The sequence below is a fragment of the Cydia amplana genome, chromosome 12, assembly GCF_948474715.1.
Source record: "Cydia amplana chromosome 12, ilCydAmpl1.1, whole genome shotgun sequence".
Lineage (NCBI taxonomy): Eukaryota > Metazoa > Arthropoda > Insecta > Lepidoptera > Tortricidae > Cydia > Cydia amplana.
Window position 1 is genome coordinate 5,245,080 of NC_086080.1, and position 18,356 is coordinate 5,263,435.

General features: G+C 36.2%; 1 protein-coding gene across 1 annotated transcript in view; it reads right to left on the reverse strand.

Annotated features, from left to right (window-relative positions):
* LOC134652807 (protein kinase C, brain isozyme) overlaps window positions 1–18,356 on the reverse strand; it is a 247,407-nt gene that overhangs the window by 11,868 nt on the left and 217,183 nt on the right. The window contains exons 4-8 of the mRNA XM_063507977.1: window positions 11,485–11,596; window positions 6,348–6,476; window positions 5,184–5,380; window positions 4,405–4,725; window positions 3,838–4,011 (exon numbers count right to left, since the gene is read on the reverse strand). Of these exons, the coding sequence (XP_063364047.1) occupies window positions 3,838–4,011; window positions 4,405–4,725; window positions 5,184–5,380; window positions 6,348–6,476; window positions 11,485–11,596 (933 nt within the window). The remainder of the gene's footprint in view (window positions 1–3,837; window positions 4,012–4,404; window positions 4,726–5,183; window positions 5,381–6,347; window positions 6,477–11,484; window positions 11,597–18,356) is intronic.

Consider the following 18,356-nt stretch of genomic DNA (forward strand, 5'->3'; position numbering starts at 1 on the left):
AATTGTGATCTTATTTTGATACGGCGTTGTACCAATTAGCGTGAACGATCACGCTAATTGGTGACGAGTTGATGAGATACGCGCCAATCCCCAAGACCAAGGCTCGGAACCGGTTTTTTCTTCATACAAAAAATACCGGTATTATTACGTTCTTTTTCGTTCTTTGGTTTATTATTTCATTTTTAATGGGACAATCTAATAATACGAAGTTTTACCTAAATACATGATTCAGTCCTACGTAAAGAGCATAAAATAATTAAAAATATTGGGCTATTTTGGGTTTTACAAAAAAACCGGTTCCGAGCCCTGCCCAAGACGTTCGTCGTAAAAAACCAGTTCAAAACCGTAACTAAGTTAACTTTGTGGCCTAAATCCTAAATTTTAGATCTGCTGTTATTTTACTCTTATGTGGATATATGTAGATCCAATAAAATACAATAGTCTGTATTACTCACCTCACAAAGCAATTTTAAAAAACAAATAAAGACAATTGGATAGAGATAACAACAGGCGGTCTTATCCCTTCAGAGCGACATCGATACGTCGGTTATAAGTTATAAGTATTTAGGTAGGTACTTATGCATGTAAGGTACTTGATAGAGCAAGTTCTATAATGATCAGATGATCACTGTGTAGCCATTTTGAGAAATGTTTGTGGGCATAATTACTTTTTCTACTCCAGCACTTAAATGTGTCAATTAAATGACTGACAGTGATATCTAAAGCAATGTCATTTGAATGCTTTGTCTATAGGCTCATAAGATGACTGCTAGCAGTCATCTTATGAGTATAATACAACTGCTTTATTTTTTTTAAAGATACAAGTTCCGATCATCTTGATTGAAAGAGGTATGTTTTCATTTACAATAATAACTCTTTTTTTTTAAATAATAACTCAATTTTTTTTAAATAATAACTTTTTTTTTTAATAATAACTCTTTTTTTTTAATAATAACTCTTTTTTTTTAATAATAACTCTTTTTTTTTTAATAATAACTCTTTTTTTTTAATAATAACTCTTTTTTTTATTTTTTTTATTTTTTTTTATTTTTTTATTTTTTTGCTGCAGCTGTCATAGAAAAAGTAATGTATGCAACAGCTCATAATTGGTTCTTAAAATTCTCGGGTCTTTTTTTACAAAACTCGACTACGTCTCGTTTTGTAACTTCGACCCTTAAATTTTAAGAACCCTTATTATATCACTGTTGCATAAACTACTATTAGCTCCCTATTTACTGAACTTTAATTAATATTAAAGTATCGTTATGTAATATGTACGTAAGCTTAACGTTGTTAACTCAAAGGCAAATGAGATACGAACTCTAATTAAGTAAGTTTTTGTGTAACATAATAATAATGACGTACCTAACTGTTTTCAAGGTTTAAAGTTTTAATTAATACGCCTTTTCTACATTACAACTAAGTAAATACGTTGTTTGTAAAGCGATGTTAATATTTATTTTATAAAAGTAGTCATTCGTATTTCGCGTGATGGATATATGTAATATTGTACATTTTGATGTCAACTTTTGACAAAACATCAGTAGTTATGACTCTTATCACAAAAATATTTTTTTCAACGATATAACGGAACTAGGTACCTATGTCTAAACCTACTTATACGCAGTTTCTTTCACTTTCGCATTAATAAATTGTGCGAATAAAAATGTCTAAAAACCATTTTAACATAATAACCACTATTTCTTTAAAATACAATCTCAAAATATAGACTCCACAAGTAATTAGTTGTAACTAAGTTGCCGGCCTAATTACCAAAGTTTATCCATAAATTATGTTCCGCAAAAAATATGTTCAGCCCAAGAGCGCTGAAACTTGGAGGACGATTCCGTTTTAACAATTTGATACGGTTTATTCTCATTTTGATACGACCTTGAGTCGTGTCATCAGGCATCGCATGCCCACCAATAAGTGCGAGCGAGATGCCTATAGATACGACTAGGGTTTGCAATCCGGATCCGGAATGTATGAAATTATCCGGATCTGGATCCGGATCCGCGGATCTTCCCATACATTTTGGATCCGTCGTGCAAACCCTAGATACGACTCCCGATTGTGACTGCCAATCAGCTTGAGCCGCAGACGCTGTCGCTCACGATCAAGGTCGTAGAGTTAGACCAAAAAAAGTCTACAAGAATTTTGATAGCATACGCAGTGCAAGTGTTATTTATACATCACTAGCGAGCTTCGCACGGGTTAACAAATTATACACAAACCTTCCTCTTGAATCACTCTATCTATTAAAAAATACCGCATCAAAATCCGTTGCGTAGTTTTAAAGATCTAAGCATACATAGGGACATACATGCAGTGGCGGTACTTCCATACAAGCCCAAAAGCCGGGCTTGCCTTAGTTGCCTTACCGAAATTATGTAGTGATAAGATCAATATAGATTATTTAAAAACCGCGCGCCAAAAGAACCCGTATTATCATCGTATTATTAAATTCAAGTCAAGCCACAGCTCTCCGACCGCGGCGCGTGTTGCTAATATTTGCCGTGGCGCCACTTCCGCGCGAAAGAAATAAGTCGCAGGTTATGCTCGCTATCTTGCTCGCACTCGTCGGCTTGCAACCGGGCTTGCTTTTTCGTTCCGCTCTTAGGCGCTCCAGCCTACAAACCGCCATATAATGAATGTAACTATTTGTTGGTATATATAGCACTTTTGTACGGCGATTTAAGCCTGGCTTTTGGTGTGAAGTTAGCTGCATAAGTTTGCACGAGCGCGAGTTGATGCGCGTTGACTTCAAGTGTATTATTATTTAGTCAAAACAAAAGTTGAATTAGTGAATGTGGATTTGTTCGTTTGTTGTGGCGTTTATAAGTGTCTAATTCGTTAACAATGGATGAAGTTGTTGCTTGTGACGGTATGAAATGCGTCCACGTATTACTCAACGAAGGCAAGGTAAAGTCGTTAAATTAATTTCGTGGATAAATTATATCTAGTAATAGTATGCCGTATGTCCTTAGTGCGTTATGATTAGCTCGCCTCGATACGCTAGCTGCTAGCGTATCGAGGCTAGCGGCTAGCAGAATGCATTTGAGTCCGAAGAGTGAAGATTGGACATGCAGTTATTACGAAAACATATCTTTCGGCTTGCCTTACTCCAAAACCCTAGGCACGCCACTGTAGGCACGCCACTGCATACATGTAGTGATAAATTTGACGTTTTGACGAGACGAGAAGTTTGACGTTTAAAATAACACTTGAACTCCGTGTGCTATCAAAATCGTTGCAGATTTATCTTGATCTAACTCTGTCAAAATAGGATGATGACCATATCCAATTGGTAAAATAGAATCGGCTTCTAGCTCCTGACTCGGACAAGTAACTGTCTAAAAGGACTTAGTATTCATGCCTTGAATAGGAACAACCTTCAGATCCTTTGTGAAGGATATCATGAGGAGTTGACAGTTAAATTGAATTAGTACAAACGATCGCTCGACTGAGACGACTTGGAATAATCAATCGTACTTTGGCTGTCACTCTTTTCAATGAGAATAGCTAACGGACTGTATAAGAATTAAACGACTCTGATGTAAATTGTCAGTCTTGTGCTCGAATGTTATTTTATTTAAACTATGGAAAATAAACGTTAGATTCAACATCTTGACTGCTCCGATATACTTATTGTAGACTGTACAAGTGTAGGTACATGGCGCGTACTGTGCTGTTTAAGAGGAATTTCCTCCCGCGGACGCTCCGGCTGCGGAATGAGCTATGCTGAGGTTTTACCGAGGGGTTACAGTATGGGGTTCTAAAAATGGCGATTCTGCCAACATTCGTACTACAGACCATAAGGACCAGAACCGGACTTACCATGGTTTGGAAACAGGAATGCAGTTGCACCAAGAAAGGCGGCTTGCTGCTGAGCGCCAATACCCTCTTTTCCACCATCGTGCACTCCACGTCGTCATCTTGGATTATAATGTCTTTCTTTAGGATCTTGATTGCATACAGCTCGTCTGTTCCGCGGCGCTCGGCTAACATTACCTATACGAAACAAATTATTATCAAAAACAATTGCGCGTCTATCAATCCTTGATGCGGAACAGCTGTTACAGCGCAGATTTTTAGTCCATTCTCGATACACAACTAGTCAACTATGTATGGTATTGAAACCTTTATTCTGAGCAAAATTGAATCGCTTAACTTCAAAATCGGGTAAATCCATCTGTCAGATTTATGCTATTTTGGTATTAAGAAAAGGTAATAGGGTACATATTTGCTGAGAGTCGAATGGTTTTACCCGAGTTTGAAGTTAAGCGACGCAAAATTAACTTCTCCATTTCGTCACGAAATACTTAGATTAGAAAAGTTTAACACTAAGCCAAAACACGTACTTGATTACAACAACGAACTCTCTATGTGACATAAGTAATTTACCTTTCCGAACGATCCTTTGCCAAGCACCATTATAAAGTTGAAATCGGATGCTCGGATAACATCAGAGGCCGCCATATTATGTGGAACCTCCCTATCTGGCGGTGGCGGGGCCCGCCGTGACCCAACAGTGGTCGCTCTCATCTGGGTCTTTAGCTGGGCCAAGTCGGCACCTTCCTCGGGTACTGGCACGTTGTAGAACTCTCCTTCCTCTTGAGTGAGGAACTTGAACCAGCCGTCGGCGGGGGCCTTCATCAGTTCTGAGATCCCGAAGGATAGGGAGCCCATGAAGTCATTGCGGGATGTGCGGTCCCAGTCCCAGGCCTGTAATGCAATAAATATGTTAAGTTAAATAGGTATTTAGGGATATGATGGGTGTTATCCTTTCTTCGTCTCTCTAGCACACATACACACCGCACACACACACTGTATACATACTTTTTAGAACGGACACAATAAAAGCGCGTCCATAATTGGCCTGCTGGATTGGAATAAAATTGTTATTTTACTCGAAATTATTACCTTCATTTCATAAAGATCTGCATCTACGTCTATAAAACACGTTGACAAAATCAATGTTTTATTAAATTTGTTTGTGGAAGACAGTTCATTACCAATATTTATGGAACCAATAGCTATGTCGTTTCTTATCATTATCAACCCATAAATTGACAGGAAATTGTCTGTGTCAGGTTTCAATTGTCAAGGTGAAATAGGGCCCAAGTGCCGTATCTTTCGCAAGAAATCCAACCATATCTGCTACAATTTCTTAAAAACCGTACCTCAATAAGCAGCCGGCGATCCTTATCCTCCGGCTTCAGATCGAAGGTGAGCGTCTCGTTCCACACGGGGTTGAGGGTGCTGCGGATGGTCTTGGTTTTTTTCTTGACGTTGTCCGAGTCGGGGATCAGCTTCATCTTGACGTAGGGGTCGGAAAGACCGTTCGGGTCCATCGGGATCAGGTTGCGGCCTTGCTTTACTGTGAAATATGTACTCTGTTATCTGTTAGTGATATATGTAGTATAAAACTGCCAGCGTCTTCGAGATTTTCCAGCTTTTATTGAGAAAATAATTTTCTAAGTTCCCGTGTACTTATAAACTGCGTTCTCAATTAGAGCATGGCATATTGGTGCTAATATAACACAACGGAGAGTATATCAGGGGGGTGTCACTCCGCAGTTTAGGTACATTTGGCCGGCGCGCCCATCGGACAGGCGTATGGCAGTGGGCTGCCGCTCGGCGTGCACGATAGTCGTGTCACGTGGCGCTCGCGCAAAATTGAAAATACACAATGGCTTCGAAACTTAGTGAGAATCAGACATACTATCCTTTATCTTTCTGGTACCTTGTTGTACATTTTGCTGCATTTGTCACCCTCTTTTCACTTTCTCCTCTCATCTACTCAAAGGTTAACTGGAAGAGATCCCTCAAAGGGATAAGTTCGCCTTTGTACTTCTTACTAATTGTATGTTACTTTTAATATGTCTTTTTGTACAATAAAGAGTTTACTACTACTACTACTACTATCTCCGGATAAAAAATGTATGTTTACATAATCAACGTTTGTAATTCCTACATATTTATCTTAAAAATAATAAATCAGTGGGTATAGGTATAAAAACTTGTCAAGTGATAACCCCGTGCCGACACTCACAGCTCGGTCATAAAACTGCGGTGCGCAAAGGAGATTCACGGTTCGTGCGCGGTTATAAGTTTCAATTTTGCTTGCAGGCGGCGATATAGGTGTAATTTTATACCTAAATCTGACTTTTGTGAAGTAGTGAATTTTCTGTACGGTAGCACTATTAGTTATTCTGTGAGTATATTTTAATCAACATTCAGAATAATAATAGTACGTCGAAGTCTTGTTGCCGGCAGCAGTGACCGTGAGCTGTATGCGTGTCATCGCCGCACAGGTTCATGTCGCATGCCACACGACACCTTACCTTCGACAGTGAGCTTGTTTCCGGAGCAGGTGACAGTTAGCTGTATGCGTCCGCGCCGCTCGGTGTGGTCGCAGCCGCACAAGTTGGGCACCGATTCCTCGCACCGCTTGTGCACGTTCATGTCGCATGCTACAAAATCATTAATTACGTAATCACAATTTGTAGTATTATATTATTAATTTACTTTGATGTTGAAAATTCTGACAAAGCTAATTCCGCAGTTGTATTACTTATTCAAAATCTGATTTACTTCTTTAAGCATCATTAGCGATTTAGTAATTGTTGAAACGATTTCCTTCTTCAACAAAGCTAGTCAAAATAGAGAACAAGTAGGTATTTCTTTGGAATTGTGGATGCAGATCTTTAAGCAATTATATTCCACTTGTACCAACAAGTATTTTCTCTGGTACTTTATATCCTTTCTCTTTGAGGCATTGATAGTATTGATAGGCTCAATTTTCGAGGAAATGCATATCATTTGTTGTATCAGATTGCTGTAATGTGCTGCTGACATAGCTTTGCCAGATAGTATCTATAATTGAATTCTCTCTCTTACGTTATTTTTTTTTGGTTAAGGAACTTGAATTTTCTGATTGTTTATAACAATGGAAATTTACTGCATCATTAAGTTTCTTCTTTATAAAGGGCCTTTAAGAACGTGAGTATGTTTTTACTATGTTTGAGCATTTGAGCATAGACATATAATAAAGTTACCTGCAACTCCTGCAAGTGTAACAAGAAAATCTACTAAATGCCCTTTTAATTTACCAGACTTTTCGCTTTCTTTTTTCTCAAACTCTAACTCATTAAGCGAACTGTATCTGAAATCTCTCTTAAGTCTTAAAAAGTCTATTAAATTTTCAACAAAACTTTTTCTGACAAAAACTCTTAAATAAAATAAGTACTTACTTGAACTCTTAAGTACGTTAGTAAAAGTTGCCAACATAATTAAAATCTAAGTTAAAACAGTGATTTAGATTATACAAAGTGGTGCATAACTTAAGCATGCTTTCTGTGATAGGAATGTTAAAGAAAATTTTAATAAATACATTCTGAGTTAGGTTAAGTTAGATGAATGAGGGAATGAGAAAGGTCCAGATGAATTGATGAATAAATTAAAAAATAAAATCATATCTAGCTTCTCACAGCGAAATGTTTTCTGAATTCATGTTTAATGTGTGAATCATGATTTAATTAGACCAACCATGATTTCATTAACAATAAAAAATAAGATTAGTCTTGTATTATTTTGTTATATTATTATATCGTTAGATTGGCCTTTATTATAATTTAATAAAATGGAGACTGGATTCAGCCACAACTAAATTACTCGTTAATTATAGGATTCGAGAAAGGCTGATGTTTTATTTAAAACAAATGACTTTACACTTTAATTTAGGAAATACTTAATTTTAATCCCTCTTGATGATAATGATGACCTTTGTCGCGCGATATACAATCTCCTGTCATCGCTGACATAAACACATTGGGTACAATATTCACTTTATTTCATTTAACCTACTACGATATCATAACACAACATTACACATATGGTAATCAATTGTTTGTTATCATGTTTGCAAACACTTTACCCGAAGTTTGATGGTGTATATAGGTACATAACATATCATGTCTGTTTGGAAAGGGAAGAGTCGTGGAATGTATTGGACCCCCGACAATCCACGACTCTTCTCTTTCCGCACAGATTTTAACATACGTTTGTACAGAAGATTACGTAATATAAAAGTTTTACGTACAAAACAAAAGTTTAATTGCTATGTCATTGTTAGACTAAGTAAATTAAAAGTTGCTTACAAGAATTAAGGCAGGAGTATTTGATTTATTTATTTAAGTATTTAAATGGGAATATAGAGGTTGGCTTGCTTTAAATACATAGCTACGTGACTATCACGTCAATTTCATTATTTACTGAAGTGTGAGCTCATACCGAATGAACCGATGTAAATGTATTATTGTAAGGGTACCACAAGGACTGATATTAGGTCCACAGGTACAATTTTAATTCATTATTTTTTTCATTTTGAAATGTCAAAGTTCTAACATACTCAACCTTTTATGTACTTGTTACCCACCTACAACAATATTGTATATTTTACGAATTGCCTGAGAGATAGCCCGACAAGGATCGCTTTAAATTAACTCATTTGTTTTGTTTTGTTTTAACATTAAAATTACATTAGGAACTTCGGAGCTTTAAATAAGCCGATTACAGTAAGCTGATTTGAAGGCACAGATAAATAAATAAAAACTGTATTTCTAACCTTTGCAATTTCAAATAATTTGGAAAATGTACTCAAAGAATTCGGGTAAAAACCTTAACTTCTAGACGCCGAGAGGCCTTTAAAAAGGTCTCCCATTCCATTATATCCTCTATCCACCCAGACGTCAAAGCTTGCCAATGAAAATTCAACTTTGACTTGTCAAAAATAAGATTCAAATTAGAATGGAACAGGAGACCTTTTTATAGGTCTCTGGGCAGCTAGAGGTTAATTAAATCTTTATGTAAAAAAAACAAAGGTGCATTAGTCTTAGCAAATTTTGACGTATGGACGGTTAGAGGGTAACTATGATGAGGGTAATTTATAATGACAATACTTTTCTATGAGAGTGTGAAACTAAATTGTTACTCTAATTAGTAACAATTTAGTTTCAAACAAGTAGGAAGGTCGTGATTAATAACATAAAGCATGCTTAGTTAAGACGGGTAAACACACATATGGTCTAAGTTTTTTATTGCAACAAACACAAACATGCTATGCACAAACGTCACACAAACACAATATTTAATATTATAACGTGCATGTAGATAAAATATGTAACATAAATATAATTGAGTAAAATAAGAACAAAAAGGCCAAATTCTTACTTTCTCTGCAGTAAGTTACTTTTAAATATATAAGACTTTAATGAAATTCTTAATTAACAAACGTTATTAAAGTTTTATATTTAAAGTCCAGTTATTTCATATCAACTCAATATATTGGTTGTCCCAGCTTTTGCTTCGGAGAACCAGGGTCCGCGAAAAATAACAACATATGTACTTACAAGAAAAAGTAAGTAAGGGACCGTCACTAATAAAGAATATTAATTACAATACAATTAATTAATTAGAGTATATGCTTAAGTTAAACATGCTAGTGTTTTTATAGAGACAGATGAAAGAGAAATCATCAAAGCCAATTGAGATAAGCAAATAAATTTAGCGCTGAGCACGAAATAAAATAGAAGAAGTTAAATAATGTGGTTTATATTTCGTCTTTGTTTCTATTCGCCTATAGGTACGTCCGTGTCCGTACGTACGTAAGTAAAAGGCTAGATTGTCGTTCCTTTTCTTTAGATAAAGATAAATCTGTAATAAAAATGAAGCAAAACTTTACTTCTAATTTGACAGCTTTAGACCATCCAATGACACAAATACCTAGTATATATCTAGTAGTAAAGTAACACCTAGTATTTATTAGGTCATAAACATCCCTTGGTGACTTAAATTCTCTTAAATACCTACATTTATGGTTTCCTGTTTTACGATTTGTTATTTATATTCATTTATATGCGATCGTACATGCATTCATAAAGATTACTAAATTTTATTCAAAGTCTTCTAAGACAAGGTACCTTCACAATCACAATGAAGGAGTCCCTTGGGATGTCTTTCATCATCGCATATCGCGGGGTTATAGCGAATTCCTCATTCCTAAATAAAGAGACAATTATGAAGACGAATCGTGAATTCCCTCAAGGTCCAATGCCGTTGGTGGAGCCTCAGAAATTACGATTTACTTTATGATTCCAACTGGGGAGTAAGAAAAATATGATAAAGCTACGCTTCTCGACATTCGGTTTATATTCCAGTCTGTACCATTCCATTATATTTCCATTATTTAGGTAAGTAAGTAGGTATATTTAAAAACTTCTAAATAAGAATTTTTATAATACGTCAACAGAAAATCAAAATTTTTGTATTGCTTCGACCTAATTTCCTTAATTCTTGGGCTATTATTATATGTATTTTCAATTCAATTTAGGTATATAGTACGTGTAAACATATATTTGAAAATATATGTATGGCATGTTATTGTGTTCATTCATTGCTAAGGGGCCACGCATCTAGTATGTGTTCATCCAATTACATTATACAAGCTTTTATGTCGCTTTACTTTTCCCCTTCGACAGTTATCTGGGAGTCTTTTGAAACAAAAAGTAATTTAAAAATATTAATATGATAAAAGCTTGTCAGTCGTCAACATCTGAAGATTCTTCTTGTAAAAGGTATTTGACGATGAACAAGGCTTATTGCTCGCAGCCAAATACTCTAAAACATCAATAAAGGCGCTTTCCACAGGAAGCATTCTTTTGAAGCCAATCGTTCGCGATCATATATATGTAAGCAATAAATCATTTTCGTGAAAGGATTTGATATGAATACCTCCGGTGAAGATGCACTATTAAACGAAATTACTTCAGAAGTTGACGCATTTACCGTTGCATTTTTATCTGACATCCAGGACTTCCATTCTCCTACAGGGTTGTCAGTATGGCGCAGTACCTGCACACTTGAGTCCCTGCGTGGCCAGACCATGGAGGAGGGTACCACAATGGTCACAAAACGTCGGGGCAATGAATGTCCACGTATTCCATTTGTGGGGGGCGTAGGCGGCCTTGACAACGTAAAAAAAGGTGAGTAAAGTTAGCAGAAAATGGGTGAAATATAGCTGTGACTAGATTTAAGACGACTATTTACTGGTAAAGCAATCTGGTAACACAATTAATGTCAAAATTGTTTAATTATAAAGTTTAAGTGAACCATTTTACAATGCTTCAAGTTACCTACAATTAAATGATAAAACATTGGTCAAAAGATCTCGCGCTTTTTGGTATGGACTTCAATGTAACCATAACCAATAATTTTGTTGTAACTTGTAATCTTGAGAAACGGTCCGAAGAATTCAAATTTTCAGGGCAGGAAGGAAAAGCTTTGAAACATTTTACAGTATCGTCTTAATTCTATCCACAACTCCTAAAAGAAAGAGAAAAGCATTAGCAAAGCACCACCACCAAGCAGATCTGAAAAGAGCGAGCACACAAAGCGTTAGTCCAAGCGAAGCGCCGCGGGTACCTTGGCACTTGAGCCCCTGGTGGATGAGGCCGTAGAGGAGCGACCCACAATGGTCGCAGAACGCCGGCGACGCGTACGTGTGAGCGCGGAAGTTGTGCCGCGTGCGGGTGTCCTGTTGGTCAATGGTGGCATTGTAGGTACCTTCAGAGATAAAGAGAAGGAAGGGGAAGGGAAACATTTTTCCATCCTGGAGTTTGACTTGGTGGATCATGTCCGTAGAGGAGCAACCTACAGTGATCGCAGAACCTCGGCGGCGCGTACGTGTGCACGTGGAAGTTGTGCCGCGTGCGAGTGTCCTGTTGGTCGATGATGGCATTGTAGGCACCTAATACCTTTAGAAATGAAGAGAAGAGGAAGGGAAACATTACTTATAAGTTATCCTGAGGGTTGATTTGGTAAGTTAGTCCGCAAAGGAGAAACCCACATTTTCGGATGTAGTGTTACGTACCTACTGATTATCTGCTGGTAAAGGAGTCGTTATAGGATGGAAGAACAAGAGGAAGAACAATAGACGACAATATTAATTTGAAGTCCCAATTGTACATTTATCTTTTTATTTTTCCTAACAATTTTCTCTACTACGATTAACTACTAATCATATTATTTATGTCTCTCTCATACACGGATTGTTCTGGACAATTTCGGCAATAATTTGTTCATTGTCCTTTTAAGACCAAGACAAAAGCCTCCCTTCTTTCTTTCACGTATATTAATGTTGAGCATCCTAATTTGTAATGGCTGAGATGAGGCCATTTCGTGGCACTTAATCCTATTCTATGCTTTCTTTTATATTATGTAATGTGTCGTTTGTGTTTATGAATAAAATACTTAATTCTATTATATTCTATAATATATTAAGCTTGTATCAAATCCAACAAAAAGCCCAATTTACTTCCACACAATATCAAAATAACTGGACAATGGTCAAAGCAAGCGAGAGTAATTATGAGCACATAAGCGTTACTAACTTTTTATTGGTTCCAAAAGTTACGCATTGTTTCTTTTATTGTGCTCTGTCTGCACACTACATAAAGGGACAGAAGGTTGTTTTATCGCCGCTAAGGTTGTTTTATAAAATCAAGTTGGTTATTGTAAAAACATTTTTTTTTCAAACTAACGAGCGCGGAGCGTCTCCGTTTCAGCTTCAAACTTCAACTCGCTTTATTTTCTTTGTATAACAATTTTTAGCACAAAAACTAGTAACAGACATAAGTAGATGGGTCATACACATTTTTTAGCAAACTCGTTCGCGTCTTTACTGTAGACATCGCAAATTTAAGGAAACCTAAATCTAAGTTTTACGCGGCACCTTTACAGGCGGGATAAACTTTTTTTCATTACTTGAGATTCAAATAAGAAAAACGGGATATCTATGTACCAGAGTCATTAACTTTGTATTGTCCACAGATTTTTTTTCTAAAATGTGTTTGACCCAGATACATGTTACATGAATGTTCATGCCAATTTTCATGTTATTTCAGTATGTCGTTTTAAAACGAGAACGTAACTTTGATTGTATGGCGGCGGCTAGGTTTAAATGACTTAAGAAAAATAAGAGAGCCAGAGCTACTGTAGGGATTATTATACTGTTCAAACAGTCGTCAAAGAACTAAGCCTGCGTCGACAAATTGCGATTTGTTTTCGTTCAATAGGATTTTCGGTGATTCGTCGCTTTGTTGATGACATGGTACGTCAATATAATGGGATAAAAGATACCACTTTACTCATCTTCAGAGGCTGTTTCATGTTGTTTTAAGTACAGCCTGTATCGCGGCAGTTTTCAAGGGTCTCAGAAAGCAAATCTCATCGATCATGTTATATATTTTTTCGGTTGCTTGTTTTTTAGGGTTCCGTACCTCAAAAGGAAAAAACGGAACCCTAATAGGATCACTCGTGCGTCTGTGTCCGTCCGTCTGTCACAGCCTATTTTCTCCGAAACTACTGGACCAATTAAGTTGAAATTTGGCACACATATGTAAGATTGCGACCCAAAGATGGACGTGTAACCTAAATAAATGAATTTTAAATATGGAGGCCATTTTTGGGGGGTAAATGAGAAAATTAAAAAATAAAGTTTTTCAAACTATATCGTGTTGCATATCAAATGAAAGAGCTCATTGTAAGGATCTCAAATATATTTTTTTTACAATTTTAGGTTTAATAGTTTAGCAGTTATTCAAGAAAATAGGCAAAAAATGACCATTCCCCCCCCCCCTTATCTCCGAAAATACTGGGTCTAAAATTTTGAAAAAAATACACAAAATAGTTCTTTACCTATAGATGACAGGAAAACCTATTACAAATGTGCAGTCAAGCGTGAGTAACTCGCACTTAGCCGGTTTTTATGATATAGGGGGCGAACGAGCAGACGAGTCGCTTGATGGTAAGCAATTGCCATCGCCCATGGACACTGCAACACCAGAAGAGTTGCTAGTGTGCTGCCGGCCTTTGAGATGGGCGTAAGCTAGGGTATGCACGACGGATCCGAAATGTATGGGAATATCCACGGATCCGGATCCAGATCCGGATAATTTCATTAATTTCGGATCCGGATTGCAAACCCTAGCGTAAGTTCTTTTCTTGGAGGTTTGAAGGTCGCGTTCGGTCCAGAAATACCGCGGTAGGTGTTTAGCTTTGTGATCTGTCACTGTCATTTTATTAAATTGGCTTATTTTAGTTGAAACCTGAGAAACGGCGGTAGCCAATATGCCATTCGTTTGTTCAGTTTATTGATCAACAACGTATCGTTGTGTAATTTTCAATTGATGTTTTCTATCATTAAAGACTATAAATAATTATTCCGTGGCTAGGGCTTTAGAAGTCCGTATCATGAAAGATTGTGAGTTGAAATACAAAGCAGCCTAAAAAAGATTTAAAAAGAATTTTCCTTTTGTGTTATAATTTGCCAGCTTTCATGAAAAAGGCCTCGGGCAGGAACATGATTTAGTCGGGCAAGGGAAGTCCACTACAAAATGCCAGTGTCAATGACCTCGCGCCATAAAACTGTTAAAGATGGAGTGAGACAGATGTATTCCGCAGCTGCCACGTTCCACGCGAAATTAAAAATTCAAAAGTATCCTGTATAAGCTTTACATGCTTTACATTTGTACCCGGGAGCGGTATTCTGATTATAAAGAGTATTTACGTTTTGATATTTATATTGTACGATCGTTTGAACTGATTGGTGGGTTCGGAATGTACTGTGAGTTGTGTCACTAGGCATCTCACTCGCACTTATTGGTGTGCGCGACACGCCTGCGAGTCGTGTAAGGGTCGTATCAAAACTTTAACAATTGTAAAATCAGAATAGCGCTTCGGGTATCTATCTGAAATTAGATTCGACCTTTACAAATAGACGCACTAAAACAGAACAAGATACCCTTATAACATTAATTATTCAATTACATTTTCTCGATTTTCTATTCAGAATTATATGAAAATGTAAAGGTTATTTTATATTTGAGAGTTTATTAAGTTTCTTAACTTCAAACGATAAAGAAAACATTAATTTATTTTAAGTAAGTATATAGTTTTCGCTTTGTAAATACTTACCTATACTTATGAATATCTAACTAATCTAAAGTTATATAATATTTGAAACCTGCAACAATTATTTATGTAGGTACCTATTTTGTTTAAAAACTGTCAAAGTATCTGCAAAAAGGTGGACTAACTACAATACGTAACTATAATCACTATGTACATATTTATCTAAGGATTAAGGACCTGAAAACAAGAAAAATAAAAAAAGATAGGTAATTAGGTATTGATTTTCGTAACATTGTTATAAAGAAGGTTTTATTTTACACTCTTAGAAGTACATATTAACATGTTTTCCCAGATAAAACTTACCAATAAATTAAAAATATAAAAAATAACTTCATTGTAATCACAATATATTTTCAATTTTTACAAAGAACCACAGTAGCCTCAAACAAAATACAACAGTACCTACAGATGAATAAAAAATCTGAAAAAAAAACTTAATGCTGCTGAAATTACGTTATTTTCCTGTAACCTGCTCGAGAAGTTTTTCATTAAACGTGTATTATGTTTTTAAATATCCCGACCTTTTCCCGGGTAACTTTACGCCGACGGCGGCGGTTACCTTATTATATCAAATTTTGTGTAACGTCAAGAATGTAATTCCAAACGAGCACGGACGATTTGAATGTTTAGGTGAACAGTCACCTGCAATAATATGTTAGACAACGAAGGCCGCACAAATATCTGACACGATATTATTTGTAGAGCCAGAGCGTATCTCATATTTTTGCGACCATCGAAGAGTAACATAATATCGACGCTGGAAAGGAGAAATGGAATAAGCGACACTTAGCTAACTTTACAATGGAGCCAATAATAATATTATTATTCTAACGGCCCGGTCTAGCGACAGTCATCCATAATTGTAGACGGACTGTAACTAGAACCGTAGCTTTTTAGGGTTCCGTAGCCAAATGGCAAAAAACGGAACCCTTATAGATTCGTCATGTCTGTCTGTCTGTCTGTCCGTCCGTATCTCACAGCCACTTTTCTCCGAAACTATAAGAACTATACTGTTGAAACTTGGTAAGTAGATGTATTCTGTGAACCGCATTAAGATTTTCATACAAAAATAGAAAAAAAAAACTATAAATTTTGGGGGTTCCCCATACTTAGAACTGAAACTCAAAAAAATTTTTTTCATCAAACCCATACGTGTGGGGTACCTATGGATAGGTCTTCAAAAATGATATTGAGGTTTCTAATATAATTTTTTTCTAAACTGAATAGTTTGCGCGAGAGACACTTCCAAAGTGGTAAAATGTCCCCCCCCCCTGTAACTTCTAAAATAAGAGAATGATAAAACTAAAAAAAATATATAATGTACATTACCATGCAAACTTCCACCGAAAATTGGTTTGAGCAAGATCTAGTAAGTAGTTTTTTTTAATACGTCATAAATTGCCTAAATACGGAACCCTTCATGGGCGAGTACGACTCGCACTTGGCCGCTTTTTTAGTGAATAAAGTGGCCAAAAACGCGCAATATAGGAAGTCCAAACGGTTCAAATTAAAATGAAAAACTCCGGGAAAACGAAAAGCAATTAAGGATGTTTTAATTAATTGTCTAGACGTAAATAACGATTCAGAGTAAGAAACCCCCAAATAAAGTAAGCTCCGAGATGATTTTTGTTTATTTGGATTTTTGTCGAATACCTACACAGCTGTACTAGATTTTAGAGTAATTGGAACTGGAAATCAGCGCTGTGGCTGCTAGTCTACACTTCACCACAGCAAATGCTCAGATCAACCCTTTTGTCACACTATTTGTTATTTTCTTGTTTAGTTTTAGAAAACACTGTTTCTTTTTATTTTTCCCGTTTTATCTTCTTGTGTACGATAATATGAGTGGTAATAAATCATTATTTGATTCTGCTCTATTCACTGGCGTCCTAAAATTCAAATCGCTCACGCTCGCTCAAGCAACAAGAATCACATAGCCAGAAATGTACGTAAGCGTAATAACATTTCATCCTTGGCTGCTCAAGCCACCAACTGCCGTATTCGAACTTCAAGATATTCACAAGAGACGACACGTACTAGATCCATTCTAGATACGTTATAGTTTAGATTTCAGCTAGTTCTCTTTTGCAGCGCAATTCGGGCAACCAATGTCACTTTTACGATAGATCGTGTTAGATATCTATTAGATGTGAATTAGATCTCTAAGTAATATCTTGTGGAAATCGTTCAAGAGTATCTCCAGAATCGCGGAAATGTCAAATGTGACAGGTTAGATCTTAAACATATCGTTATCGTATCTTGGCGATGTCTAATAGATGTCTATTACAAAATCCGAATCGGGCCCCAAGTCGTTATCTGCCTTATTGAATAGGGATGATGACACATGTTGAATTTTATAACAAAATCTAGTAAAATAGATAGCAAATGAGCAATTTATCACAATAATGAGGATATTAAATTAAAATACGGAAATGTTACAAAAATACAGGACCTAAAAGTTTCAAAATTTAAGTTTTTTTTTTAACTTCCAATAACGATAAAAGTAAGGGTACCGTTCGATTCCTTACATTTTATCCAAAAAAATATTGTATAGCAACTATATACATAAACGCAATATTTCACGGACAAAAACGCAAGTTTCTTGTTTTGTCCATACTTTGTAGTAATCTTGTGATGGGATCTCAGTGACCTTGACGTCACGTTCACTTATCCTTTTGTGAGGGGCGTCTCGCGAGTGAAGTGCGACTGTCGGACTTTGACTATAATTCCTGACTTTTGTGTTGCTTTAATGCAATGGGTCCCATATAGACCCTAAAAACAAACCCGATCGATTGATACCATAAATGAAAATTAGTCATGTAGCCTATTGCTTCAAAGTATACACATTATTGAAAAACAGGGGGACGAATTTGGTGACTCGAATATCGAATACTGATTAACTTTTTTCTAATCCAATCTAAAGCCTGACCAGGAATATATGATCACGCGCCATGTTGCGGAATTTCACTGGAACGATTTTTTTCATACTATACTGAACTATCACCCTACAAAGCGACAGCGCCTTCTTGACAATGATCATATATTATTGGTCAGAAAAATAAATCTATTTAGAGTCCGTCTAAGCTAACTCTGCACCGACTTTGACAGAACAAACTATGGAGTGTCAAAAAAAAATTATTTATAGTAACTTGATGATATTTATCATAAAATTCTATACTTTCTCATTGAAAATGCAGAGTGAACTTGGTCCAACTTCAAGTCATATTAGGTCATATCAATACCATAGACAATTAATTGCTTAATTTCTAGCAGTTTGTCAATGTCAATGAAATATTGTGCAGCTGATACATTTATTTCGCTTT